A 27,863-nucleotide genomic window follows, 5' to 3' on the forward strand; every position below is an offset into this window, starting at 1 on the left:
AGCTCACCCAGCCAAGCCGCGCTCTCCTTCCTGCCTCGCTTTGCTGCCTCCTCCCCCCCCACCCCCAAAGCTTGGAGGTTCCCCGGCAAGGGGGAGGGGAAAAAATTGAAACTTACACTTTTGTGCGTCCCTCCCGGCGTGACGCTGCGCGCTGACGTCACGGGGCTGTAATGGTGGTGTGCCTCGAGATTTTTTTCATCAAACAAGTGTGCCTTTGCCCAAAAAAGGTTGGGAAACACTGCTCTAGAGGCTTCACGCAGGGCTGAGACCCTGGCTACTCCCGTTAACTGGACTGTCCACTGGGATGGTGGGAGATGATCCCTCCTTCCCCTCTCCCTCCCTTGAAGCCCCTAGGTCCCTCCCTCCCTAAATCTCTGACCTTCCTTGCCTCCCTCCCACAGTCCAGCCCAAGGTGAAGATCACCCGCTCAGACAACTATCCATCTTTGCCACACAACACTCAGCTGACTTGCAAGGTGAGCCGCTTCTTCCCTGTGGAGATCGAGATCAAGTGGTTCAAGAACGGGAAGGAGGAGCCCAAAGTGTGGACCATAGATCATGAGAATGGGGACTGGACCTTCAATATTGAGGTGATACTGGAGACAAATCCAGAACGTGGAGACGTCTACACCTGCCAGGTGGAGCACGCCAGCTTCCAAGGCCCCGTCACGGTGAAATGGGGTAGGACACCTTGCCAGCCCTGACCCACCTACTGCCCAAGGGAGTGGGGGGCATTCCTGGGGGGCTAGATGGGTTGCTCCCTCCCCAGGGGGCTGATCCCAGGCCTGCCTTTCCTCACTCGCGGCTTTCTCTTTCTTCAGAGCCACAGTCGGACTCTGCCAGGAGCAAGATGTGGACGGGGATTGTGGGGACTGTGCTGGGGCTGGTCTTTGGGGCCACTGGACTCGCCCTTTACCTGAAGAACAAGAAAGGTGAGGGTGGGGTGCCAGGGGGAGAGGGAGGGTTGGGTGTGGGGCTGGATTGGGCTCCAGGCTCCCCTCCTCTTCTTAGGCAGAGGCTCTAGAGAGGGTTCTGTTCCTTCTCCACTCCTAGGAGGTCCCTCTTGGTGCCTCAAATGGAGCCTCAGCTATTATGGAGATGGTCTGAGGTTTACATCTGTAGATTCATACCTAAACCTCCCATTCAACATATGAGGGTGTTAAGGAAAAATCCAGGTGCGAGGCTGCTCAGTCACCCAGCTGGTCGGGCAGAGCCCGTGGGTCCCTGCGGAATAAAGGAAGGAGTCCAGCCAACCAAAGCAAATAGCTGTAGACCAAAGTTTATTGCACAATAGGTTCAAAGAGGAATTTTGAACCCCGAGGATGGGGTGTTGGAGGATGGATGGCGGCTAACAGATTGAGGTTGAATCCTGACAAGACAGAAGTACTGTTTTTGGGGGACAGGGGGCGGGCGGGTGTGGGGGATTCCCTGGTCCTGAATGGGGTAACTGTGCCCCTGAAGGAACAGGTGCGCAGCCTGGGAGTCATTTTGGACTCACAGCTGTCCATGGAGGCACAGGTCAAATCTCTGTCCAGGGCAGCTGTCTACCAGCTCCACCTGGTACGCAGGCTAAGACCCTACCTGCCCGCGGACTGTCTTGCCAGAGTGGTGCATGCTCTAGTTATCTCCCGCTTGGACTACTGCAACGTGCTCTACGTGGGAGTACCTTTGAAGGTGACCCGGAAACTGCAATTAATCCAGAATGCGGCAGCTAGACTGGTGACTGGGAGTGGCCGCCGGGACCACATAACACCGGTTCTGAGAGATCTGCATTGGCTCCCAGTACGTTTCCGAGCACAATTCAAAGTGTTGGTGCTGACCTTTCAAGCCCTAAACGGCCTCAGTCCTGTATACCTGAAGAAGCGTCTCCACCCCCATCGTTCAGCCCGGACACTGAGATCCAGCACCAAGGGCCTTCTGGCGGTTCCCTCATTGCGAGAAGTAAGGTTACAGGGAACCAGGCAGAGGGCCTTCTCGGTAGTGGTGCCTGCCCTGTGGAACGCCCTCCCAGCAGATGTCAAAGCAATAAACAACTATTTTACTTTTAAAAGGCATCTGAAGGCAGCCCTCTTTAGGGAAGTTTTTAATGTTTGAAGCTGTACTGTTTTTAATATTCAGTTGGAAGCCACCCAGAGTGGCTGGGGAAACCCAGCCAGATGGGCAGGGTATAAATAATAAATTATTATTATTATTATTATGTCTTAAGTACCCACCACCCAAAAGTACAATAGAAGTTCCTTTGCATGTCTGGAGCCTGAGGCGAGTCAGGTGTTTCCTGCTTGGCAGGGGTTTGGACTCGATGGCCCTTGTGGTCTCTTCCAACTCTATGATTCTATGATTCTAGGTGATGAGATTTGGCTTCCTTTGGCTAACAATGAGCCCAGCAATTGTCACCTCTGAGAACTTCCTGGAGTCCTTTTGCAAGGGGAAAATAGCTTTGGAATGGGGGGAACTGGGAAAGGAGATGATTTTATATTATTTTTAAAGCTAGGTGACTTCCCTGAGCTGTCAAGTTGGAAGGATATATTCAGGCATAATATTTGTAATATTTAACTTTAAAGATGTGCCCCCCCCCTGTAATTTCCGTAACAAGGGAGAAATTCAAAAGCATCTCTGGCTCTGAAGCCTTTCAGCAGAGTAAGGACGCACATGTTTTGCAGCTTCCTGGTCCCAGCAGGAAGTCAAAGGCTCTCTCTCCCTGCTGAGCGAAGGGCCTTTGAGACACTGATAGTCAGGAGGGGGAATTCATCTCCCTTGGGTCTTTTCACTGTTTGTGTGTCTGAAATAAATCCCAGAATCAACGACAGGGCAATGCAGAGCCCCCCAAAAAGAGGCAGCCGAAGGAATATGGGAGGGTGTGTGGGGTGCGGGCATTGGGTAATGGGAAAGAGATTAGTTGGCAAGATGTTCTTGAGGGTCCTTTCTGTATTGGGAAGGAAATATTTATTTCCTACAAAGACTCTTCTTTCACCCCCTCATACTCCTTAGGACAGAACTAGGGGGGAAAGTGCCTAGCTGTGCCTGGAGTGTGTCATCTTGATATTGGGGGGTGGCATGTTCCCAGAGAAGCTATTTCAGGGGATATCTGGTGCTGACTGAATCTTCCTATTCTTTTCTCTCCCCCCCAGGGCAAGCTGTTCCTCAGCCTGCAGGTAACTTTCCTCTCTGCTCTTCCATCCTCCTCCTCCTCCCCCAACCCCCTTCTCCTGGCTGCTTGCTGTGCCCCAGCCATGGCTTCCTTTTAGAACAGAGGGGAGGGGCTTTCTAGGGATCAATCCAGCCCCTGATGCACACCCCCCAATATCAGGTCCTGGAAGGGGGTCTCCAGGAGGGATTTCCAAGATGGCGAACGGCACCTAGTCAGTGTGAGTGTGAGCTCCCTGATTTATCTTTTAACATTGTTTTAATGAGCATAGAAACCTTTTAACTTTTAACTTTAGTTTTTAGTTTTTAGTCTTAGTTTTAAATTAGTAAGTAGGAGGACGCCTTTTTCTATCGGGGAGACAACCATTAACCTTGAAACTGGGGCGGTTGCATGAAGAGAGAAATGACTAAGCAACTATACAGCCCTGCTTGTGGGAGAGGAACTGGGAAACGTACCAGAGATTCCAGAGATATAGACGACACAGAGGAACTGAGATGCCTGCCTCTTGCTAAACAAACAAAAATTAGCGAATCTGAAAGTACAAAGGATATTTTTAATATCCCAGTTTCAAACTCTTTCACACTGCTAGCAGAGATGAATGACGAGGAAACCAGTGTGAAAGAACCTTTTGATAACCTGCCTACTAAACCTTCAAGCAATAATAATACCGGCATCCACTCGAATGTTTGCACTAGAGCCCGTGAGAGCTGCATTGATGAGATACTATTTGAACATTTGACTACGTTAGAGCTGGTTGCTAGAACAGTGGACTATATCTTTAAATACATAAAAGACATCCGAGGATCCTTGGAGAAGATTATCTCGCTTATATCCCTAACAGGTAAAGACAGCTCCCCTGATGTACCACCTGAGATGAAGCCCTTACAAATGCCCAGAGCACCCGTTTTACCTCATACCTCCTGTATAATTCCTCAAGCTGCTGGCAATCAGAAAAGTGAGCAAGGTGAGCAAAATAAGAAGGAACAACAGTCTGCACCTCCTCACAAACTGCTGCTGCAAGCTACCAAAATCTGCCTAACGGTTTGCCCCTTTAGAGGCAAGGTAATAAACTGGCATTATAAGAGTGATATAAGGAGACACCTAGCGGAGCTTCTGAGGGTAACCCCTAGCTCTATTGACCTGAGGCATATTGATCATATTAGCAGCAGACCTCAGAGGCAGAGAGTGCTGCTCTCCTTTAAAACCAAAAAGCTCCCTGCACTTATCATGTCCTCAAGAAGCCTTCTAATTAACTATGGAATCCTTGCTACAAGAGTCTTTACCAATACCAAGATCTGCCCCCTCTTACCAAACTGCTTGTTCAAAAAGAAAGCAGATAAGTCTGAGGGTCCGCCAACTGCCACGACCCCAACTCCCCTGGCCGCAGATCTAATCAGCTGGATTGACGCCCCCCTGCCTCCACTGACAAAGGCTATACATCTGGAGAATTCTACGGAGCGTGAGTTACTTCTATCCTTCTCCCAATTGCCAAAACTGGAGCGGACAGAGATAACGGACAGATTGGACGAGTTGCTACTCTGTCTCCGTGACTCAGAAGATCATGCTCATGTAAATAAGATGAATTCCTCACCAATTGTAGATCAGTCTACACAAGCCCAAGTGGTACCTGCTTTAACGACCTTTGATCTGCAACCTGGCTGTACACGGCCTCGGGATGTCAAGCCCGGGCAGGATACAGTGGAAGATTCGACAACCCTCTGGTCAAACTCGGAAGCTGTGGCAAGACTGGATGCTCTTTTGGAGGCAAACCGAAAAGGATGCCTTCCACCTGCCTTACACTGCATGTTCCCTACAGCATCCGCAGATCCAAAAGGCCCACCCCCCTCAATCTTAGAGCATACTTTAAATGTAGAGTCTATGGACCTGTCGTTAAGTGATACTCCTGTGCACCAGAATCCATCCCAGCAGCTACCAATAATTAAGCCTCAATCCATGGCTGCTGCTGCGGTAAGTGGTGCTCGGAAATTGCCTGGTAAGCAAGCTACAATCACTTCCTTCTTCCAGCCTATTGTCCCCCCTCGCCGCATGCATTCCCAGGTGGATTCTGCCGTGCTGGTTCCGCAAGGCCCAGCATGACTCGAAGGGGTGACCAGGAGATTACTTACTTTCTTATCCTGGAATGTAGCTGGCATTAAACCTAAGCTGATGGATCCATCCTTTGTCGCCTACATAAAAGGCAGTCATATTCTTTTGCTGCAAGAGACCTGGGCTTGTGAGGGCTTCTCCCTATCAGGGTATAAGGGCTTCTACCTGAATGCACAACAGAATTTACTATCATCTGGCAGACCACAAGGTGGGTTGGCTACCCTAGTTTCTTTGGCCTTAAATCTGCAGGTGGAACAAATCGACATCCAGTCGTCATCCATGCTGGGTGTAAAGCTACAAACAGCGGAGGAAGTGTTCGTGGTGATTAATGTTTATTTGCACCCAATCTATAAGAAAAACCTGGTGGCCCAAAGATGGAGGGAAATTCAACAGACTCTTGAAACTCTCCTAGAGAAATATCCTGAAGCCACCTTCCTAGTTGCAGGAGATTTCAATGGCCGATTGTCTCACTCTGATAAATCATTATTTGCTAAATATAACAAATATCCCTCACTACCCATTTTAACCTCAGATCTTTTACCTAGGAATTTTAAAGACAGTGTTGCTACATATGCAGGTTTTAAATGTAGACAAACCTTGATGGCGCTTAATTTTCACCTTTTAAACGGAGCTCTCAGTTCTGATTACCCTGCCGAATTTACTTTCTGGTCAGGCTCCCGAGCCTCTACCATAGACTTTATTTGGACATCAGTAGACCTAATTCCCAAAATTTCCAACTTTAGGGTGGTAACGAGGCTGGAAAGTGACCATTTTCCATTAGAACTTTCTCTGACCCTGGATGGAGAATTGGCTACCTATTCCTGTGTGCCTATTACAAATAACCAGCTTCAGATGAGGCCCACTGCCTTAAAATGGACCGACAATATGGCTCAACGGATAAATGAACTCCTTTGGTCTGACCAACTGCAAGAGACAAGGGACTCCCTTATCCAGGCAGTTGAGCCACTGCCAATATATGACAATTTAGTAGAACAGCTAAAACCTTCGTTGGCTAAGACCCCGGTAATGAATAGTAACCATTTCTCTCATAAAAAGTGGTTTGACGAGGAATGTAGGCACTTCAAGAACAACCTATTTAATGAATTCTTGGCATATAGGGCATCAAATGAATCCGCACCTAGCAGTCACCTTATGAACCTCAAGAGAAGGTATAAAGCACTATTAAAGGAAAAGAAGCTTGCGGCAGAAAGAAATGATTGGAAGAACCTTCTAAAAGCTGCAGAAAATAGAAATCCCTCCTCCTTTTGGCACCAAATTTCCAGATACCTGGGTAGACCGTTGTCAAGGATAGAACCCCAAATTTCAGCTGACACCTGGGAAAGCTTCTTCTCCGTTTTATATGCAGCTCACGCAGCCAGCGGAGTAAGGTTAGATTTGGCCCCCTTGCCAGAGTGGGATCCTGTGACCTGCTCTGAAGTGGAAACACTTATAGGCCAATTTGAGGCGGGCAAGGCACCCGGAGACGATCTTATTTCCATAGATGTTATTAAAGCCAATAAGGATTGGTGGTGTCCACCCCTAGCAGCTCTTTTTACCTATATAAACAAAACAGCACAATTTCCTCCAAGCTGGAACTCTGCACTGATTGTGTTAATTCACAAGAAAGGGCCGCACACAGACCCGGCCAATTTTAGACCAATTAGCCTGCTAAATGTTATCGGGAAGATCTATTCAAGATTTCTACTTAACAAATTAACGACCTGGATGGAAAGCAACAATATCATCGCAGAGGAGCAGGCGGGTTTCCGCCCCGGAAGATCAACAACAGACCAAATCTTAATCCTAAATCACTTGGCCACCAAGTACGCTGGCAATGGCCTAAAAGCCCTCCACGTCGCCTTTATAGACTTTAAGCAGGCCTTTGATCTAATTCCCAGGAACCAGCTATGGACAAAATTGGCAGCGACATCTATCGACCGCCGCCTTCTCTTGCTGATTATTAATTTGCATACAAATACCCTCTTGAGGATTAGGATAGATAGTAAGGGGCCAGTCTCCAATCCGGTTGCCACCACTAGGGGGGTAAGACAGGGCTGTTTGCTTGCCCCTGCTCTGTTTAACTTCTATATTAATTCGCTAGTGGTGCATATGGCAAATGCTGATTTCCATCCACCAAAACTGGCAGGACGAGCCTTAAATGTCCTACTGTATGCGGACGATGCCGCCCTATTAGCTACCTCCCCCATCGGATTAAGGAGGATGCTTCGAGCTCTTCATGAATATGAGACCCAACACGAGCTCCAATTAAATTATGCCAAGACCAAAATAATGGTCTTTGCTGCTCGACCGAAACCTAATTTATGGTCAATTAATGGTATTCCTTTAGAGCAGGTCAGTTGCTTCAAGTACCTGGGTCAGGTTGTAAGATCAAATAGGTCCTTCCTGGCGCACAGAGAATACATAGCCTCGAACGCATCCAAAGCAGCCCTGGTGATTAGAACCCTGTACTCCAAGAAACAGGCACAAACTGTCAATGTTGCCTTACGTCTCTTTAAAATGAAAGTCCTCCCTCTTCTGCTGGTGGGCATTGCCTTGGGCTCACGTAGGGATTTTGAAAAATTGGAATCTATCCAAACCCAATTCCTCAGGGCCATACTCAGGATCCCCCCCTCCGTGGCAGGCGCGATCATGAGATTGGAAACCGGTTGCCAAGCCTTTAGGTATGTGGCCCTGAAAGTGAAGCTATGGCTATGGCTCAAGCTCTGTTTCAGACCGGTGGGTTTGGCCCCCTTGATTCTGAGGGATAACTTTAAATCTCTTTTTTTTATATAAAATTTTTATTAGTTTTACAAAATTTTTAGAAAACAAACAAACACTTAAAAAGACAAACATACACGTATAATTTCATAACATATTTTCATAAACCTCTTTTCTGGGACTTCCCCATACCCCCCCTTTCTGCATCCCAATGTCCATAATTTTATAGCAACTCCCAATTGTTACATTCCAACCTGTGTCATCTTAGTCCTCTCTATATTCTGATCTTATATCACTGTATCCCTTTGTTTCTAAGAACCACAACACTTTAACATTCATTAAGTTTATAATAGTCCTTAAGATAACTTTTAAATTTTCTCCATTCTTCTTCCACCGTCTCTTTTCGTTGGTCGCGGATTCTGCCTGTCATCTCGGCCAATGTCATATAGTCCATCACTTTCATCTGCCATTCTTCCAGAGTGGGTAGATCTTGTGTCTTCCAATACTTCGCGATAAGTATTCTTGCTGCTGTTGTAGCATACATAAAAAAAGTTCTATCCCTCTTTGACACCAATTGGCCGACAATGCCCAGGAGAAAGGCCTCTGGTTTTTTAGGAAAAGTACATTTAAGTACCTTTTTCATTTCATTATAGATCATTTCCCAGAAAGCCTTAATCTTCGGGCACGTCCACCAAAGGTGGTAGAAGGTACCTTCAGTCTCTTTACATTTCCAACATTTGTTATCGGGCAAATGATAAATTTTTGCCAGCTTGACTGGGGTCATGTACCACCTGTAAACCATTTTCATAATATTTTCCTTTAAGGCATTACATGCCGTAAATTTGATACCGGTGTTCCATAACCATTCCCAGTCAGCTGACATAATGTTATGACCAACATCCTGTGCCCACTTAATCATAGCCGATTTGACTATTTCGTCCTGTGTATTCCATTTCAGCAACAAGTTATACATTCTAGATAAATTCTTAGTATTGGGTTCTAACAATTCAGTTTCTAGTTTGGATTTTTCCACCTGGAAGCCAATTTTCCTGTCCTGTTTGAAAAACTCCATTATTTGGTGATATTGAAACCAATTTTGTACTTTATGTTTCAATTTCTCATGACTTTGTAATTTGAACTTATCTCCATCCTGTTCCAAAATTTCCCAATACTTCGGCCATCCGACCTCCATATTGAGTTTCTTCACTGCCTTGGCCTCCACTGGTGACACCCATCTAGGGGTTTTGTTCTCCAACAGATCTTTATATCTTATCCAAACATTGAACAATGCTTTTCTAACAATGTGATTTTTAAAGGCACTATTCAGCTTGATTTTGTCATACCATAGATATGCATGCCAACCAAAAGCATTGTTAAAACCTTCCAGATCTAAAATGTCTGTGTTCTCAAGGAGCATCCATTCTTTCAGCCAGCAAAATGCTGCTGCCTCATAGTACAATTTTAAGTCCGGCAGGGCAAAACCCCCTCTTTCTTTAGCATCTGTCAATATTTTAAATTTGATTCTGGGCTTTTTGCCCTGCCAGACAAATTTCGAAATATCTTTCTGCCACCTCTTGAAACATTCCATCTTATCAAGAATCTGCAAGGTCTGAAACAAAAATAACATTCTAGGCAATACATTCATTTTAATCACTGCAATTCGGCCTAACATTGACAATTTCAAATTTGACCATATTTCTAGATCTTTTTTAATCTCTGACCAACATTTTTCATAGTTATCCTTATACAAATTCACATTTTTGGATGTCAAATAAACCCCTAGGTATTTAACCTTCTTGACCACCGTCAGCCCTGTCTCCTCTTGGAACTCCTCTTTTTCCATATCTGTTAAATTTTTTCCTAAAACTTTGGTTTTTTGTTTATTCAACTTAAATCCAGCTACCTGGCCAAACAATTGGATTATTCCTAAGACCCTTTTCGTACTAGTGTTTGGCTCTTGCAAAGTCAATACTAGGTCATCTGCAAATGCTCTTAACTTATACTGTTTGACTCCGACCTGCACTCCTTTAACCTGCTGGTCATTCCTAATCATATTCAGCAACACCTCCAGAACTGAAATGAAGAGTAATGGGGAAATTGGGCACCCCTGTCGTGTTCCTTTTTCTATCTTAAGTTCCTCAGTTATTACATTATTTACAATCAATTTAGCTTTTTGTTCAGAATATATTGCAGCCATACCATTCTCAAAACCTTGGCCTACCCCCATCCCGTGAAGATTCTTTATCATAAAGCTCCAAGAAATATTGTCAAAGGCTTTCTCCGCGTCCACAAAAATCAGTACTGCTTTAGTATTTATATTCACCTCCAGCTTTTCCAAAATGTCTATTATATTCCTTACATTGTCTGCTAGGTGTCTTTTTGGGAGAAAGCCTGCTTGGTTCTTATGAATCTTTTCCATCAGCACTTTTTAAAATCTTTTTGCCAGAATGTCTGCAAAAATTTTGTAATCCACATTAAGTAGTGATATTGGGCGGTAGTTCTTCAGTTGAGTCTTTTCAGTCTCTGTCTTTGGTATGAGTGAAATATATGCTTCTTTCCACGATTCAGGTGCCTTTTTTCCCTCAAGGATCTCATTACAAACTTCTTTTAGTGGTTGAATCAACCATTCCTTCAGCGATTTGTAGTATCTGGAAGTCAGTCCATCTGGTCCTGGAGATTTGCCCAGTTGCATATTCTGAATGGCAGCCTCTATCTCTTGTTCTGTTATTCTCTGGTTCAGATCCATCCTGCTTTGATGAGAGATTTTTTGTAATCCATATTTATCAAGCAATTTATCTATATCTTCTTCATTTTGCGGGCCTTGAGTGTAAAGTTTTTTAAAATAACTCAAAAAGCAATTTCTAATTTCATTGGGTTTAGATATATTCTTTCCATCCACTTCTAGGCTTGTAACTGTATTTAATTTCTGCCTTTTCTTCAATTGCCATGCCAGAAGTTTGCCACATTTATTTGCTGATTCAAATGTCTTTTGTTTCATTTGCTTTATCTTCCATTCAATCTCTTGGTTCATCAATTCCATATATTGTGTTTGATATAACTTAATCTTTCTTAAAATCTCCTGGGACTTTGGTTTTGTTCTTAATTTTTTCTCTCCTTTATCTTTTCCAAAATCTTTTCTTTTTTCTCATTTTGTTTCTTCCTCTTTATTGAGTTTTGTTGAATCAAGAAACCTCGCATCACCGCTTTGCTTGCGTCCCAGATCACTCTTTTCTCCACGTCGGCCCTCAAATTTATTTCAAAATAGTCTTTTAATGTTTTTTGGGCCTTCATAAGGATCTCCTTATCTCGAAAGAGGGTGTCATTCATTCTCCATCTAAATTGACCAGTTGTTGTAAGTTTCATCTCCATCCTCACGGCGTTATGGTCGGAGCAAGTTTTTGGGCAGATTTCTACCTTCTTAATCTTTGGAGCCATGCCACTAGTAATCCAAATTTGGTCGATTCTGGTCCAGGTCATCATTGCTTGGGAGAAAAAGGTTCCCTCTCTCTCCAGAGGGTTCCTTGTTCTCCATATATCTATCAAGTCCATGTTTTCCGTCATTTCAAAAAAGGTCCTAGGAAGTCTCCCTTCCTTTGTAACTGTTAGTCTTTGTGCCTTGTCCATATTAGTGGAGACCACACCATTCATGTCTCCCATGATTATCATATTGTAATCCAAATAGTCCGTCAGGGTTTCATGAAGTCTCTTGAAGAAGTCAGATTTACCTTCATTTGGTGCATAGATTCCGACAACTAAAAATTTTTCTCCTTGTACTTGTATCTCCACTGCCAGATATCTCCCTTGCTCATCTTTAAACATCATTTTTGGGGCCCATTTCTCTTTCACATATATCACAACTCCTCTTTTTTTAACTTTATCTGATGAAATAAATTCTTGTCCTAATCTTTTATTTATAAGTAATCTCCTGTGGGCTCTAGTTATATGAGTTTCTTGTAGACATATCAAGTCCAGTTGTTCTCTGTTCAAAATATGAAATACTTGTCTTCTCTTCAAAGGCCCATTGAGCCCATTACAATTCCAGCTAAGGAATTGCAGGGCCATCTTGTTATTTTTCTGACACTCCTCCAACAGCTCCAAGTTGTTGCTCTTCTTCTGATGGTGGTGGTTTTTGTCCAAGCGAGAAATTCAGAATGTCTAATGCTCTCCTCTGTTCTGCAATTGGGTCCACAGTCCCCTTCTGCAGGTCCTCCTGATTTCTTCCCAAAAATTTGTCTTTGTCTTGAATTGTCTTTATTTTCACCTTCTTTCCGTTGTAATCAAAAGACAGTCCTTGTGGGAATTCCCACCTGAAGCGGATGGAGTTTTTCTTTAACAGAAGAACTAAATCCTTGTAGAAGTTTCTTAAGTCCAAGATATATTTTGGGATGTCTTTGAAGATCTGTACAGCTGAGTTTCCAATTTGCAAGGCCTTTTCAAAGTGTAGCCCTAATATTTTGTCTCTTTCCTCCTTAGATCTAAATGTAATCAGGCAGTCTCTCGGGGTCTTTCTGTCCTGCTTTTTGCCCAGTCTAAAAGCTGTTGTAATTTTAAATTCGTCTTCCTCCAGATCCCAGCAATCAACAAACTCCCGTGTCAGGTATTCCACAAGGTTGTCTCTTTCATTCTCTGGAATCAATCTCAATTTCAAATTTCTCTCTTTTCTCTGTAATTCCCACAAAGCCAAAGTTGCGTCATGCTCGTGAACCTTCTTAGCAATCGGCTCTAAATTCCCTTGTGTCTCTCCAGCAATGGCTTTCGCTTCTTCGGCAATTTTACGTGTGGTAGAATTTTCCTCTACCAATTTATTTATAGATTCTGTATTCTGGTTTAGTCTTACTGATATTTCTGTTAGTTTTTGTGTATTTTCTGAAGTCTGTTTTGTCAGAGACTCCAGAGATTGATTTATCTTGAGCAAGGCTTCTGTCACGGCTTCCATAGAAACAGCTGTCCCTTTTTCTTGTCCTGTTGTTCCTGCAAGTCCGGCAGTTACGCCTGAAATTGAACCTCTTTTCTTTGTCTGTTGCTGCTGCAGCTGTTGTTGTTGTTGTTGCTTGGTCTTGGCTCTTGTGACTATCTCTTCTTGTGAGCCACTCATGTCAAGGTCGTTTCCCACGGGAGCTGTTCCCCGCTGGAAAATTCCACTGTCTTAGGCCGTACCAACCTTTACTTTACCCTCTAGGGGGAGCAAGTCAAAATGGCCAAAAATAAAATGTCCAAATACAGAGACAAAGGGAATATCCAAAGATGTAGAGAAATTAACACAATTAAAGCAAGTATAACTGGAGGCTTGTAGCTGCAAATTGCCACAGTTTCCCAGTAGATACTGTTTCGTATTACTCTGATATACTGTGGCCAAACAATACAGAAACTTTGTATCGCAGTGTAACTTTTACAGGAAAAAGTCAGTTCAGTGTCCTATTGTCCTATAAGGCAGACCGTTTCATGCTCTTAAATAACTGAGGCAGCGGAGGATTTTTCTTTTAAATAAATCATGCAGTTACCAAAGTCTCTTTCACCTCCCCTCTGCCCTGCCAGCTAGAGGGGAGATCTAAGGTCCAAATGTCAGGTTTAATTAAATAAGATCAAAGTTTTAACGGATGCAGCTTAAAGTTCCGTTGCTTTCGCTTTCATGCAGTCGGGGGGAGGCAGACTTCCTTGATTTTAACCTCCCCGCTTTCAGCCAGATTTTCAAATTTTAAAGGGTCCCAATTCTTTTTCTGCTCTTACTCACGGGAATTCAGTCCAGATTTTCTTTTCAGGAAGAAATCGGCGCTCTCCGCTTATTGCGACGCGGCTTCACTCCGCAGGCTGGGTAGCGACTCTCAGCACCGCGCTCACTCCCGATGCCGCTCCGGAGCCTTTAAAAAGGCTCTTTCACAGTACCGGGGGGCGCAAAGGTGCCCACCGAATCTCCTTGCTCTCAGGCTTCCGCGCCTGAGATTTTAAGGGTCCCCCGCTCGCCGTAGCGGGTAAGACCCGAACTTGCGGAGCAGTCCTTCTCCGGAGCTCGGAGGGAGGACCGCCATTAAGCGCTGGCACCGACCGGAAGTCTGTCGGGATAACTTTAAATCTCCATGGGAAGGGGAGATAGTGGAGGAAGTGCAGAAGTGTGGGTTGTCCTCCCTTTATATAGAGTCCATGACGTATAGCCACGCAAAGGCGGTGATCGCGCAAAGACTAAGGGATATTGCCAGACAGGAGGACATAGCCCGTGTGAAACCTGGGTTGTTTCTGGGGGAGCAGTTGTATCGGGCCGCTCCAGCTCGCTACCTGGCGGATATCCACTACGTGGAATACCGCAGACTATTTACTGCGGCTAGGCTGAATGTTCTTGACTCGGCGGTCCTGAAGGGAAGATATGGAGGAGTTCCATATGACCAGAGATTATGCCACTGTGCATTGGGTGAGGTAGAATCCACAGAGCACATTTTATTGAGCTGTCCCTTCTACAACGATTTAAGACAGTATCTTATAACTCCATACTTACCCCAGCTCAGTTCCCGACAAAGAGGAAAGCAGACAGCATATCTGCTAAATAAGTCTTCTGGGAAAACAACCTTGTCAGTGGCTAAATTTCTTTTCCTGGCACTCAAGTGTCGGAAACGTATAACTGAATGCTTTGATGTGGGTTATCTGTGAGAGGTCTAGTTCTGTGGCCCTACCTTACTTATGTATCCCCTATGATGTTATAGTTTATAATTATTGTGTAATGTTTTAATTCTGACTATCGGTCGAATAAAGAATTTGATGATGATGAGGGGGTCTCCAGGGGAATGTCCCACCTGGGAGACAGTCAAGCAAAGTTCCTTAGCAGAGGTTGAGTGAGGAGACCAGGGCTGGTGTTTGGCCCTTGGGGGCCACATTTGCTCCAGGGTCCATGGTTCCCCATTTCTGATCTAGACAGCTCTCCTTGGTCTCTTCTGAGCCTCCTCTTCTCCACTGCCAAAGCCAGCCAAGTCTCCCTCCCTCTGCCTCCTTCCCTCCTCAGAGCCCCACCTGCCAGGCCCATAACTGGCGGCGATGGGAATTGTAGTTCACAATATCCGCTCTATGGAGTGTCCCCCCAATCTTGCCAGGGTTTCTTCTACCCCTTTCTCCCCATTCCTCACCCCACAGTGATGGGCTTGTCTCTCTCTTCTCTGCCTGCAGGACTCATCAGTTAGACTTCGCTGCTCCATCAGGATCCGGGGATGTGGAGAAGCTCTTTTCCTCCTGCCAATTGCCCTCTGTCCATGCTCAGAGGTGGAAACCTCCTTGGAAGGTGGATGGAAGGAGTCACAGATCAAGAATGACAGTGTCCACCCCTCCTCCACCTCTGTTGCTTGCTTGTCATTTGGGGAAAGTTTCTTCTTGTGTTTCCCTTTCCGCTTGTAGATTGCAAGTTATGGCAACCTGATTCCGTCTTTGCACCTCTCTGCTAGAGAATTTGTGCCTTGAATCTCCCTGTAGGAGCCTGAGCTGTCCCTGAAAACAACCATGAATCTGGTCAGACTGCCAGGACTGGTCCTTCAAGCCCTGATGGGGAGACTCACAACTGAATTGGGGAGGGGTCACATGTGGCCTCCCAAACCTCTACATGTGGCCCCTGGGACTCTCCCCAGCCTTGTGTTGCCCCTTCCTTCAGACTCTTTGCCTGGCTGGGATTTGTCCTTCAATCATGTTTCTTGCTTGCCTTGACGGAGGATGGAGAGGGGAGAGTGAGCTTGTGCAGAGACTGGTCTCCTCTGAAAACTTCACACTTGCCTTTGATGCTCTGCTCCTGCCCACCATTGGAGTGTGGCCCCCAGAAGGGTCCCCAGAAGAGAACGTGGGCCTTGGGCTGGAGAAGGTTCCCCACACCCACTTCCTTTGTTGCTCTTCTTGCTGTGGACTAAGATGGCTCCCCCCCCAGCTGCCCCTTGGGTGAACTGGGAACACAGGGTCACTGGACCAAAAAGGTCTTAGAGTTAATTCAAGAATTTGGTCAAGTAGCAGGATTTAAACTGAACAAGTCAAAAACTAAGGTTTTAGAGAAAAAATTAACTGTAAATGAAAAAGAGAGGTTTCAGAATGAGACAGGTTTGACTGTGGTTAAGAAAGTGAAATATTTGGGGATTAGCATGACAGCTAAAAATGTGAATTTATTTAAAGATAACTATGAGAAATGTTGGACAGAAGTAAAAAAAGATTTAGAAATTTGGTCAAATTTGAAACTTTCATTGCTGGGTCGAATTGCAGTGATAAAAATGAATGTATTGCCGAGAATGTTGTTTTTATTTCAGACATTGCAAATTGTGGACAAGATGGACTGTTTTAAGAAGTGGCAGAAAGATATTTCTAGATTTGTCTGGCAGGGCAAGAAGCCTAGAACAAAATTTAAAATACTAACAGATGCAAAGGAAAGAGGTGGATTTGCCCTGCCAGACTTGAAACTTTATTATGAATCAGCAGCGTTTTGCTGGTTGAAGGAATGGCTACTTCTTGAAAACACAGACATTTTGGACTTAGAAGGTTTTAACAATGTATTCGGATGGCATGCATATTTATGGTATGATAAGGTCAAAGCACATAAGGCATTTAAAAATCATATTGTTAGGAAAGCATTGTTTAATGTTTGGATAAGATATAAGGATTTATTGGAAAATAAAACCCCAAGGTGGCTGTCAACAATGGAAGCAAAAGCTTTGAAAAAGCTCAATATGGAGGCCAAATGGCCGAAATATTGTGAAATTTTGGAACAAGAAGGAGATAAATTGAAATTACAGAGTTTTGAGAAATTAAAAAACCAAGTGAGAGACTGGCTTCATTATTACCAGATGATGGAGACATATAATTTAGATAAGAAAATTGGCTTCCAGGTGGAAAAGTCAAAATTAGAAACAGAACTGTTAGAACCCCAAACTAAGAATTTGTCAAGAATATATAACTTGCTGTTGAAATGGAATACTCAGGATGAAACGGTAAAATCTGCTATGATTAAATGGGCACAAGATGTTGGACACAATATCATGTTTGCTGACTGGGAACAGTTGTGGACCACTGGTATAAAATTTACGGCATGTAATGCCTTAAGGGAGAATATTATGAAAATGATTTATAGGTGGTACATGACCCCAGTCAAGCTTGCAAAAATTTATCATCTGCCCGATAATAAATGCTGGAAATGTAAAGAAACTGAAGGTACATTCTTTCACCTTTGGTGGACATGCCCAAGGATTAAGGCTTTCTGGGAGATGATATATAATGAACTGAAAAAGGTATTTAAATATACCTTCTGTGATGGCCTGGGATTCCGATTCAGAGGATGAAACAGAGGAATCCCAGCCTGCACAGGAGTCCCCGCCTCCAGGGCCGGCTGAACTGGGGCAAGGCCTAGAGGCTGAAGAGCCTGCACCTGTGGCAGTGCAGCAGGAGCTGGCCCCAGGTGAAGTCCTCCTGGCCCCAGAGGGGCCTGATGACTCAGTGGCCACAGGTGAGCCTCCTCCAGGGCCCAGTAACCCTTCGGCCTCTCCTGATCTGCAGAGGCTTAGGGCAGAGAGGCGAAGGGAACTAGTTGCCCCCAGGAGGAGTGCTCGCCTTAAGGCAAGAGTAGGCGGGGCTCCTGGGGGTCGGGACCGCCCCTGACCTTAGAAGAGGATAAAAGCCCACTCATCCCGGCCCCAGGTTGCGGGAGCAACGTCGTTGTTGGCTTCGGACCTTCCTGTGATCCTGATCCTTGCTCGGCCTCCTGTTCCTGACTAACCGGTACTCCTATTCCCTGCTCGGCTTCCTGTTCCTGACTATCCAGTACTCCTGTTCCCTGCACGGCCTCCTGTTCCCGACCATCCGGTGTTCCTGCTACCTGCTCAGCCTTCTGTTCCAGCGTTCCTGTTCCCCGCCCGTCTCTCTGCATCGGACCTCGCCCCGCTTCATGTGGACTCTGCTACACTCACGGTACCTTACCCCCGGGACCAGCACACCTTCTTGAAGAAACCAGAGGCCTTTCTCCTGGGCATGGTCGGCCAATTGGTGCTAAAGAAGGATAGGACTTTCTTTATGCATGCGACAGCAGCAGCAAGAATACTCATCGCAAAGTATTGGAAGACACAAGAGCTACCCACCCTGGAAGAATGGCAGATGAAGGTGATAGACTACATGGGACTGGCAGAAATGACTGGCAGAATCCGAAACCAGAGAGGAGAGACGGTGGAAGAAGACTGGAAGAAATTTAAGGACTATCTTGGGAAATATTACAAAATTGGTGAATGTTAGATTGATGCTGGACTGAAGTTAAGTGGTTATTAGCTGTAATGATTAAAATAATTGGGGGGGAAAGAAGTAAGGTGTAAAATTAAGTGAAAATTGAGGATGAGGATTTGCTGAATGAATAATTGAAATTGGAATACAAGAAGGGGAGGTATGAGGAGGTCCGAGAAATAAGTTTAAGAAAATGGGTGAATGACATTATATGTTTTTTAATTTTTGTATTTTGAATTTTGTGTTTTTATTTTTGTTTCTTGTCTTTTTTGTATAAATTTGGAAAAGTTAATAAATATTTGATAAAAAAAGAGAAAACAACCATGAATCTGGTCAGAGTGTCAGGACTGGTCCTTCAAGCCTTGATGGGGAGCCTCACAACTGAATTGGGGAGAGGTCCCATGTGGCCTCCCAAACCACTCCATGTGGCCCCTGGGACTCTCCCCAGCCTTGTGTTGCCCCTTCCTTCAGACTCTTTGCCTGGCTGGGATTTGTCCTTCAATCATGTTTCTTGCTTGCCTTGACGGAGGATGGAGAGGGGAGAGTGAGCTTGTGCAGAGACTGGTCTCCTGTGAAAACTTCACACTTGCCTTTGATGCTCTGCTCCTGCCCACCATTGGAGTGTGGCCCCCAGAAGGGTCCCCAGAAGAGAACGTGGCCCTTGGACTGGAGAAGGTTCCCCACACCCACTTCCTTTGTTGCTCTTCTTGCTGTGGACTAAGATGGCTTCCCCCCCCCCACCTGCCCCTTGGGTGAACTGGGAACACAGGGTCACTGGACACTGCCTTAGACCGAGTCCCTCTGGCTCAGCAGCTTTTCCACTAGATCTGGTCCCATATGCCTACACTGACTGGCAGTGGCTCAACTGATGTTTCAGAGGGTGAGTCTTTCTAGCCCTTCTTGAACATTCCGGGGACTGAACCTTCTACACTCCAAGCAGCTGCCCTTCCATGTACGATACTTAAAGTGCAGTCAAACCAGCAATGCATGCTTTCCTGGAAAGGCACATGATAGGATCTGGAGCTCACAGAATTTCCCCGTAAGTTTTCCTCCTCGTAAACTTTGAGTCACTTTCAGCAAGCCCCTTCTTGGAAGGACCTGCCTTCTGGAGAAAATAGGAGTCAAAGACCCGTTTCCCCTTGTTGCAAATTAGTCCCAACAACTTTCTCGTGATCCAAGTGGGCATTACCCAACTATATTGATAACACCCCATCCCAATCTTTGAGTGGTGTGAGGTTCCAGGGGTCCAGGAAATGAGGAGCAGCGAAAACTCTGGTGTCTTTAGGTTATATGGTTTATTGACACATATATATACATCCTGAGCCTATGATGGGCTCACAGCATCAAAACCCCAAGAGGTTCCTAGCCAAAGCAGCTTTCGATTCAAACAGACACCAGCCATGTTCCGAAACTCTCCTTCTAGCTGGCTGCTGACAGACTGAAACCTCTCCCCCACACACATCAGGCCACAGCAACTGAAATCCCCAAAGCTCAAAACTCTTGTCCCTGCTCACTAATTTGGACCTCAGGGTGGGGCTCCCCCCACTTTCTCCATGGCTCATTCTTAGCAGCCATTATCAGTATTCCAGCTTTTGAATCCCTGCTAGATCTGGAGATCCAGAAACCTTGATTCAACCCATTACTGGTTCCAGGAATTCAGGGGTGCCGGCTCCCCCAATATAACAATAAATTAAATGTGCACACCCATATTGTTCCTCCTCAATCTCTCTTTCCCCCCTCCCTCGCAACATGAGTCCATTTCCAGGGACAGCCCATCTCCTCCTTTTGCCCTGATGCTTTTGTCTCCACTGAGCTGGTGATTTCTTAATTGCTCTGTAAAGATTCAGCTATTTTGTGGTGATAACGATGTCAAGCCTTGGGATGATTTGCTCTGAGCTGCACCAATAAAGATTGTCCTCAACCTCCCTCTGTTGTCTTTGAACTGTTTCCTTCAATTAAAGGTCAATATTCACAGAGTGCGTCACTTGTCCATCCTGGAGGGGGGAAATCTGCCCAGTTCCACACAACTTCACCTGTGAAACGGTGGTTTTTGATGGTTTCTGTGTGTTGCCACGGTGCAGTGCTCTTGGAGTCACAGGACTCTGTTTACATTCCAGAGATGGAATGTCTGTTGGAAGTCTCATGGAAGACAGGAGACGGATGTGATGTTACTGTTTCCTGTTCCTTTGTTTTTCAGTTGCTCTCTGTCTCTCACACAGAGAGGATGTATTTCTTTTCTGTCTGCGTAGCCTAGAAAACAAAACCTAGCAATGTAGCTCAAACTTCTCATCACTTCTGCTGCTTTGAAACTCTGCGTAATGGGAATGCGCCTGGAGCCTTATCAGAGGCTCAGGTCATTAATCACGTCGGAGGCGATTTCGGAGGAGCTTGGTCGAACGCAGGTTCTGACAGTTTTTTGCACCTTTGGTTATTCATTTATTTAAACCCTTCTGTAGGCGCAGACCATATCCCCACTCAAAACAAGTTCATTAAGAAAATCCCCAAACGCGGTTCCATGGGTGAATCTGGGTCAGCTCCCTGCCGTAGTTTATCTTAAAGTTTCAAGTGCCTATACGATTATCGCATTTATAAATTTTAAATTTATTGTTGTACATTGTTCTAATTGTTTGTTTTCCTTCTGTGACTGTACCCCCAAGTATGTTTCTCCAACCATAATAAATTATCTATCATCTATCTATCTATCTATCTATCATCTATCTATCTATCTATCTATCTATCTATCTATCTATCTATCTATATCTATCTATCTATCTATCTATCTATCTATCTATCTATCTATCCATCTATCTATCCATCTATCTATCTTTAAACCCTTTTTAGGAACTAGGGGTCTTGGTGAACCACAAGCTGAACATGAGTCCACAGTGTGATGCAGCAGCAAAAAATGCTAACACTATTCTAGGCTACATCGACAGAGGTCTAGTGTCCAGATCAAAGGAAGTAATAATACCACTCTATCTTGTTCAGACCACACGTGAAATACTGTGTCCAGTTCTGGGCACCACAATTTAAGAAGGATGCTGACAAGCTGGAAGGTGTGCAGAGGAGGGCAACCAAGATGGTCAAGGGTCTGGAAACCAAGCCTTATGAGGAACGGTTGAAGGAGCTGGGTATGTTTAGCCTGGGAAAGAAGAGACCCAGGAGATATGAGTGCCATCTTCAAATATCTCAAAGGCTGTCTCATGGAGGATGAAGCAAGTTTGTTTTCTCCTGCTTTGCAGGGTAGGACTCAAACCAACGGCTTCAAGTTGCAAGAAAGGAGATTCCGACTAAACATTCGGGAAAACTTTCTGACAGTAAGAACTTTTAAGAAATGCTTCTGCTTGCCATGGGGTGGGGTTTTTTTAGGACCTCTGAGGGGCCTTGGAGTCCTCCTGTTCCCACCCACTCAGTGGTCCCGTCCCCCGACTGCTCTGATTTTAGTAAGCGTGTTTTCTACCTTTGGAAGCCTGATGCCACCTTTGCAGAGACATAAGTGTATGATTTTCTCTCATGGAAGATTAAATGATTCAGGCTGCTAAATTGTGTAGGCAATATCAGGTGCAGAATACAGACCCTTATGATGATTCTGGCCCAGGAAGGGTTAGTTCTCTCTCTCTCCTGAGTTGCATGAGAGTCTATCTGCTCAGCTGCATAGGGGCTGCACAGGGTCCCATGGCTGATGTGGGTGGCCAAAGCTCCCCAGTGAAAACTGTCCTCACCAGAGGCAGAATTAGGGGACCACAACTGGTTTGGTCGCACTGGTCTAGCATTGTCAGTGAGCGAGAAGGGGCCCTTGCGCCGTGATCCTTGGGAAGAGTATGGCAAAATCTCCCTGTTCCCATTTGGAAAGGCTGGAGAACACCTGAGATTCGACAGAAGGTGCACAGCAGCAGAAAGGTTAATCCCCCAAAGTCAGAAGTTTGACAAGGACTGATCCAGAGAAACAGAGTTGAGGGAAAGTGCTTTCTCTCTCTCTCTCTCTCTCTCTCTCTCTGTGTGTGTGTGTGTGTGTGTGTGTGTGTGTGTGTGACCTAATCTTTCCAAGCCTGCTTTGCACCCTCTGCCGTCATTTCCCAAAGAAAAGCTTCTCCTCTCTCGCAGCAGCCTGGGCTGTTCAGCGAGGATAGTGACAAGTGCTGGGTTTTTGCAAAAGTGACACCTTCCCTACCTAGCAACTGATGACCAGGCAGCCTCGGAGCCTGTGATTGGCACGGATCAAAGCTCAACTGCAGGGAAAATCCCCGGCCAGACAACTCAAGACTCAGCCAGGGCAGGTCTGGAAATCCCCAGCACGGGCTTCAGCATGAGGGGGGGGGGAGGGGGGGCAGAAAGCAAGCAAGGCGTAGCGAGCAGCAACAGCAACAACAAGAGCAGCAACAGACTTCCTTCTCCACTTGCCCAGCCGAGAGTTTTGGCTTCAGTAGGAAAAAACAAACTTCGCATGCACACACGCATTTTGGAATCTGCTGAGCTGTATAACCAGAGCGGATTAATTTACCAGGACGCCATTATCCTTATTCTCCCTTCTTTTTTCAGTACATAATTTTCTAGGGTGTCCTGGGGTCCCACAAAATTATTGCTGTGGGTGCCCCACCTCCACCTCCCACTGCCGCTGCCCACACACTCACGGCAGCTGGCTGAGAGCTCTAACAGCCACAGCAACTGCGTAATTCAAATTAGGCCTTCTATTGCTTTCATATAATTAATTATAGGTTCACACAGTTTTGCAGTTGGGTCAGCTGCCTTATTTAGAATCATAGAATCATAGAATCATAGAGTTGGAAGAGACCACAAGGGCCATCGAGTCCAACCCCCTGCCAAGCAGGAAACACCATCAGAGCACTCCTGACATATGGTTGTCAAGCCTCTGCTTAAAGACCTCCAAAGTAGGAGACTCCACCACACTCCTTGGCAGCAAATTCCACGGTCAAACAGCTCTTACTGTCAGGAAGTTCTTCCTAATGTTTAGGTGGAATCTTCTTTCTTGTAGTTTGGATCCATTGCTCCGTGTCCGCTTCTCTGGAGCAGCAGAAAACAACCTTTCTCCCTCCTCTATGTGACATCCTTTTATATATTTGAACATGGCTATCATATCACCCCTTAACCTCCTCTTCTCCAGGCTAAACATGCCCAGCTCCCTTAGCCGTTCCTCATAAGGCATCGTTTCCAGGCCTTTGACCATTTTGGTTGCCCTCCTCTGGACACGTTCCAGTTTGTCAGTGTCCTTCTTGAACTGTGGTGCCCAGAACTGGACACAGTACTCCAGGTGAGGTCTGACCAGAGCAGAATACAGTGGCACTATTACTTCCCTTGATCTAGCCGTTCCTCATAAGGCATCGTTTCCAGGCCTTTGACCATTTTGGTTGTCCTCCTCTGGACACGTTCCAGTTTATTTATTTCTGTGGTACATAAATAAAAATAAAAATCTGCAGTTTAGCTTCCTGAATCCTAGGCTGGTCGGTCCAACCACATAGGTGAAAAGAACAACAGACAACTAATTGTGGTGCCCAGTGCCTCGGGGTGCCTGTCAGTCGTGTCTTCCTCTTCTTGACCCCCTGGACCAGAGCACGCCAGGCACTCCTGTCTTCCACTGCCTCCCGCAGTTTGGTCAAACTCATGCTGGTAGCTTTGAGAACACTGTCCCACCATCTCGTCCTCTGTCCTCCCCTTCTCCTTGTGCCCTCCATCTTTCCCAACATCAGGGTCTTTTCCAGGGAGTCTTCTCTTCTCATGAGGTGGCCAAAGGATTGGAGCCTCAGCTTCAGGATCTGTCCTTCCAGTGAGCACTCAGGGCTGATTTCCTTCAGAATGGATCGGTTTGATCTTCTTTCAGTCCATGGGACTCTCAAGAGTCTCCTCCAGCACCATAATTCAAAAGGATCAATTCTTCGGCAATCAGTCTTTATTGGCACATATTTTTGTGTATTTACTCCTTTCCACATACATTCGTATTCCACCGTGTATGTCATGACTCATTGTGAAAATAGACTATGCTGGACTTGAGGGGTGGGGTGGGGAGTCTGCCTTTGGCCTGATCCAGGTTTAGGGCTCTCCGTATATGTGCTTATGTGCCTCCTTTGGACCACATCCAGGGACCTTGGAGGGAAATGGAGATTCTGCGTATGTTTGTTAGCAACCAGGGCATCAGGACAAGGTGGGAATGCCAGATTATGGCACTGGAATAATAATAATAATAATAATAATAATAATAATAATAATAATAATAATAAATATTTGTACCCTGTCTGCCCATCTGGCTGGGTCTCCCTAGCCACTCTGGGCAGCTTCCAACAAAGATTAAAAATACATTTAAAATGTCACACATTAAAAACTTCTCCGAACAGGGCTGCCTTCAGATGTCTTCTAAATGTCAGTTGTTTATCTCTTAAACACAGAATGGCAATATCTTGCTCAACTTTTGATCATGTGGATCGTGCTATAGCAGCAGTGGCGTAGTGTGGGGGGTGCAAGGGGGGCAGGCCGCACCGGGCGCAACATCTGGGGGGGCGCACTCGCTGCCTCCGGAGTCGCCGAAGAGCCTCGGGCGCAGGCTGTAGCAGAGCCGCATGTCTCGTGGTGCCCGGCTGAAGGCGCCCGGCGGGCAGCGGCTCTCAGCGCTCGCCGCGGGGGACGCGCAAGGCAGCCCGTCCTCACAGCCCCGCCTCCGCCGCTGCTGCAGCTGCTGGGCCGTTGCATTTTCCTCGCCTCTCTGCCCCCCTCCTCCTCCGGGCAAGCGGCGTCGTTTGGGCAGCAGCGCCAGCGGCAACTCGCAGGTTAGGGGTTGGGGGGGCGCAAATTACTTGCCATGCCCCGGGTGCTGACAACTCACGCTACGCCGCTGTATAGCAGGCTTCCTCAGCCTTAGCCCTCCAGATGTTTTGGGACTACAGCTCCCATGATCCCTAGCTAGCAGGACCAGTGGTCAGGGATGATGGGAATTGTAGTCTCAAAACATCTGGAGGGCCGAGGCGGAGGAAGCCTGTGCTGTAGCTATCCTTATATAGCAGGCAATGCAGGCGTGGGTGTGGGGAGGGGAAGGCAGGGGAGTTTCTTGTTTTTTTTAATCCTGGTGGCCAGACTCCCTCTGAACCTTCGGGAGGAAGTGAAAGTTCCCTAAACAAACAACCTCCATTTTAACTCTGCAGAATTTATTTTGCTTCCCCTCTCAGCCACCTACCACCCCGTTCCAGGAAGAGCCCTGCTTTTTCTCTCTCGCTGCAAAACAACGGCAAAGCTTTGGCACAGGTTCGGAGGGAAACCCACATTTTGGGGCTTGTAGTCAGTAATCCTCCCCTCTTGGCTCCCCTGAAGCATTCTTGCCAAATCCACTCTCAGGGTGACCAGAGAGCTCTGCCTGAGCGCGGCAAGATCTGAGGACTCGGGCTAAGGGCTGGCTGCTCATCGTTTCTAAAGGGGAAGGAAAGCCTGACGTCTGGGCTGCATATGGGCAGTGGCGTAGCGTGGGTTGTCAGCACCCGGGGCAAGGCAAGTAATTTGCGCCCCCTAACCAGTGGATTTGCGCCCCTAACCCTAACCCCCAGATGTTGCGGCCGGTGCGGCCGGTGCGGCCGGGCCCCCCTGCACCCCCCACGCTACGCCACTCTGCAGCAGTAGCTTCAAAACCCACCTTGCCAGTTCCCAAAGGGCACCATGCACAGCAAAATCCAACGCCTTTCGTTTTTCTCATTTATTTTTATTATTACTATGTATCTTTAAAAGATAAACATTCAGCGTAACAAAGAACTTAAACCGGAAGCCTTTCTTTAGCACACACACGCACCCTTAGGGGGATGATCCACCACTCATTTACTCGTGAGCAAGCCCGCCAAACTTGCTGACGAAACCGAAAGCCTCTTAACCCGCTGGCGAGAGGCTTAGCCGGGCCTCGCCCGCCCACCGGCTTCCTCTCGGAGGTTTTTGGGGAGCACAGGGCGCGGCGAGGCCTGGTGGCGCGGGTGGCACGTCGGGGTGCGGAGGCTGCCCGTGCCGGCCAGGCGTCGGTGGCGGCGTTGGCGCTGCTGCAGCGGCTGCTCCTCCTGCGAGCAGTGAGTGGAGCGCGGCGGCAGCGGCGGCGGGGGCGCGCGCACGCTAGGGCGCAAGGCTGGCGGTGGCTGCGGGGAGCCCGGCGGAGGAAGGAACTTGTCCCTTCCCTCTGGACTCGCGCCCCCCCAGATGTTGCACCCGGTGCGGCCGGCACCCTTGGCACCCCCCACGCTACGCCACTGCATATGGGTTTCTGTCCTTAAGCCCAAAGGCGTAAGCATACTCTGCATGTGCTCAGAGGCACTGTCCTGTCCAGCCAGCCCAAAGGTGGGAAAGCAGGTGCTGTACCTACGGGACCGCCTCTCCTGGTATGCCCCATGGAGGACCTTAAGGTCCACAAACGACAACATTTTGGAGGTCCCAAATCACAAGGTGGTTAGGTTGGTTTCAACTACGGCCAGGGCCTTTTCAGTACTGGCCCCGACTTGGTGGAATGCTCTGTCACAAGAGACTAGGGCCCTGTGGGACTTGACATCTGTCCGCAGGCCCTGCAAGACAGAGCTGTTCCGCCTGGCCTTTGGTTTGGACTCCGTCTGACCCTTACGTTTCCCTCCCCTTATGGTTTTGACTTTTAAAATGAGGCTGCATTTTAAATTGCATTTTAACCTGTATTTTAAATTGGTTTTTCTTTTTCTTTTTTTCTTATTATGTTTTTACAGTGGTACCTCGGGTTAAGTACTTAATTTGTTCTGGAGGTCCATTCTTAACCTGAAACTGTTCTTAACCTGAAACACCACTTTAGCTAATGGGGCCTCCCGCTACCGCTGCGCTGCCGGAGCACGATTTCTGTTCTCATCCTGAAGCAAAGTTCTTAACCCTAGGTGTTATTTCTGGGTTAGCGGAGTTTGTAACCTGAAGCGTATGTAACCCGAGGTACCACTGTACTGAAATTTTATTGGTGTTAGCCACGCTGAGCCCGGCTCTGGCCAGGGAGGGCAGGGTAAAAATAAATTATTATTATTATTATTATTATTATTATTATTATTATTATTATTATTATCTCCCCAAGGGTTTGACTTCAACTGTGAAGGTGTCTTCCTCCGCTGTCTCCCGAGACAGACAGACGCCAACCACAAGGTTTTGATAATAGCAAGAAACTAGTAGGGTCTGGGAATTTTTAAAAAGAGGTCCTCTTGAATTAACATTCCTGCACTTCAGAGCGATGGAGTCCCCCCAGCCAGAATAAAAAGCAGAACAACTCCCTCTCTCTCCTCATACACATCTTGGGGGCTGAGACCCTTCTCAATCTGTGCTTTGGACCGTTTGTCACATACCCCAGTTTCCCACTAAGTCCCCTTGAGTTTCCAAACTGAATTCCCACTCAACTCCCCTGGCATCCACAGTGATGGATGAGGTGGAAGATGAGGAGGCAGAGACCTTAAAAGGGAGAACAGTGCAGCTGCTGCGTCACATTTTTAATGCCCCCCCCATGTGAAGGAGAAGGAAAAAGTGTCCTGGCAACAGTTTGGCGTGCATTTCTCCCTGATGTGCTAGATTTCTTACTGCAGGGAGTGCCAATGTAATTTTCATCTATGTGCAGACCCTGCCTGAGGCAGGGAAGGGGAACTCTTACTGGGTAAACAGATGGTGGGGTGTGTGGGTGCAAAGGGGGGCTCTGGACAGGAGACTCTCTT

The 27,863-nt window shown here is 46.6% G+C and overlaps 1 protein-coding gene and 1 long non-coding RNA gene across 2 annotated transcripts in view; one reads left to right on the top strand and one right to left on the bottom strand.

The window, feature by feature from the left end:
- LOC308581034 (H-2 class II histocompatibility antigen, E-S beta chain-like) overlaps nt 1-15,270 on the top strand; it is a 39,357-nt gene extending 24,087 nt beyond the window's left edge. Inside the window, exons 3-6 of the mRNA XM_081183473.1 lie at nt 402-680; nt 821-931; nt 3,128-3,151; nt 15,118-15,270. Coding sequence (XP_081039599.1) covers nt 402-680; nt 821-931; nt 3,128-3,151; nt 15,118-15,131 — 428 coding nt within the window. The 3' untranslated portion in view covers nt 15,132-15,270. The remainder of the gene's footprint in view (nt 1-401; nt 681-820; nt 932-3,127; nt 3,152-15,117) is intronic.
- The window catches only part of LOC308581299, a 61,621-nt gene extending 45,730 nt beyond the window's left edge, over nt 1-15,891 (bottom strand). The window contains exon 1 of the long non-coding RNA XR_014004945.1: nt 15,647-15,891. This is a non-coding gene — a long non-coding RNA (uncharacterized lncRNA). The remainder of the gene's footprint in view (nt 1-15,646) is intronic.
- Between the last annotated feature and the right edge of the window lie 11,972 nt (nt 15,892-27,863).

The sequence above is a fragment of the Podarcis bocagei genome, assembly GCF_964188305.1.
Source record: "Podarcis bocagei genome assembly, chromosome: 2".
Lineage (NCBI taxonomy): Eukaryota > Metazoa > Chordata > Lepidosauria > Squamata > Lacertidae > Podarcis > Podarcis bocagei.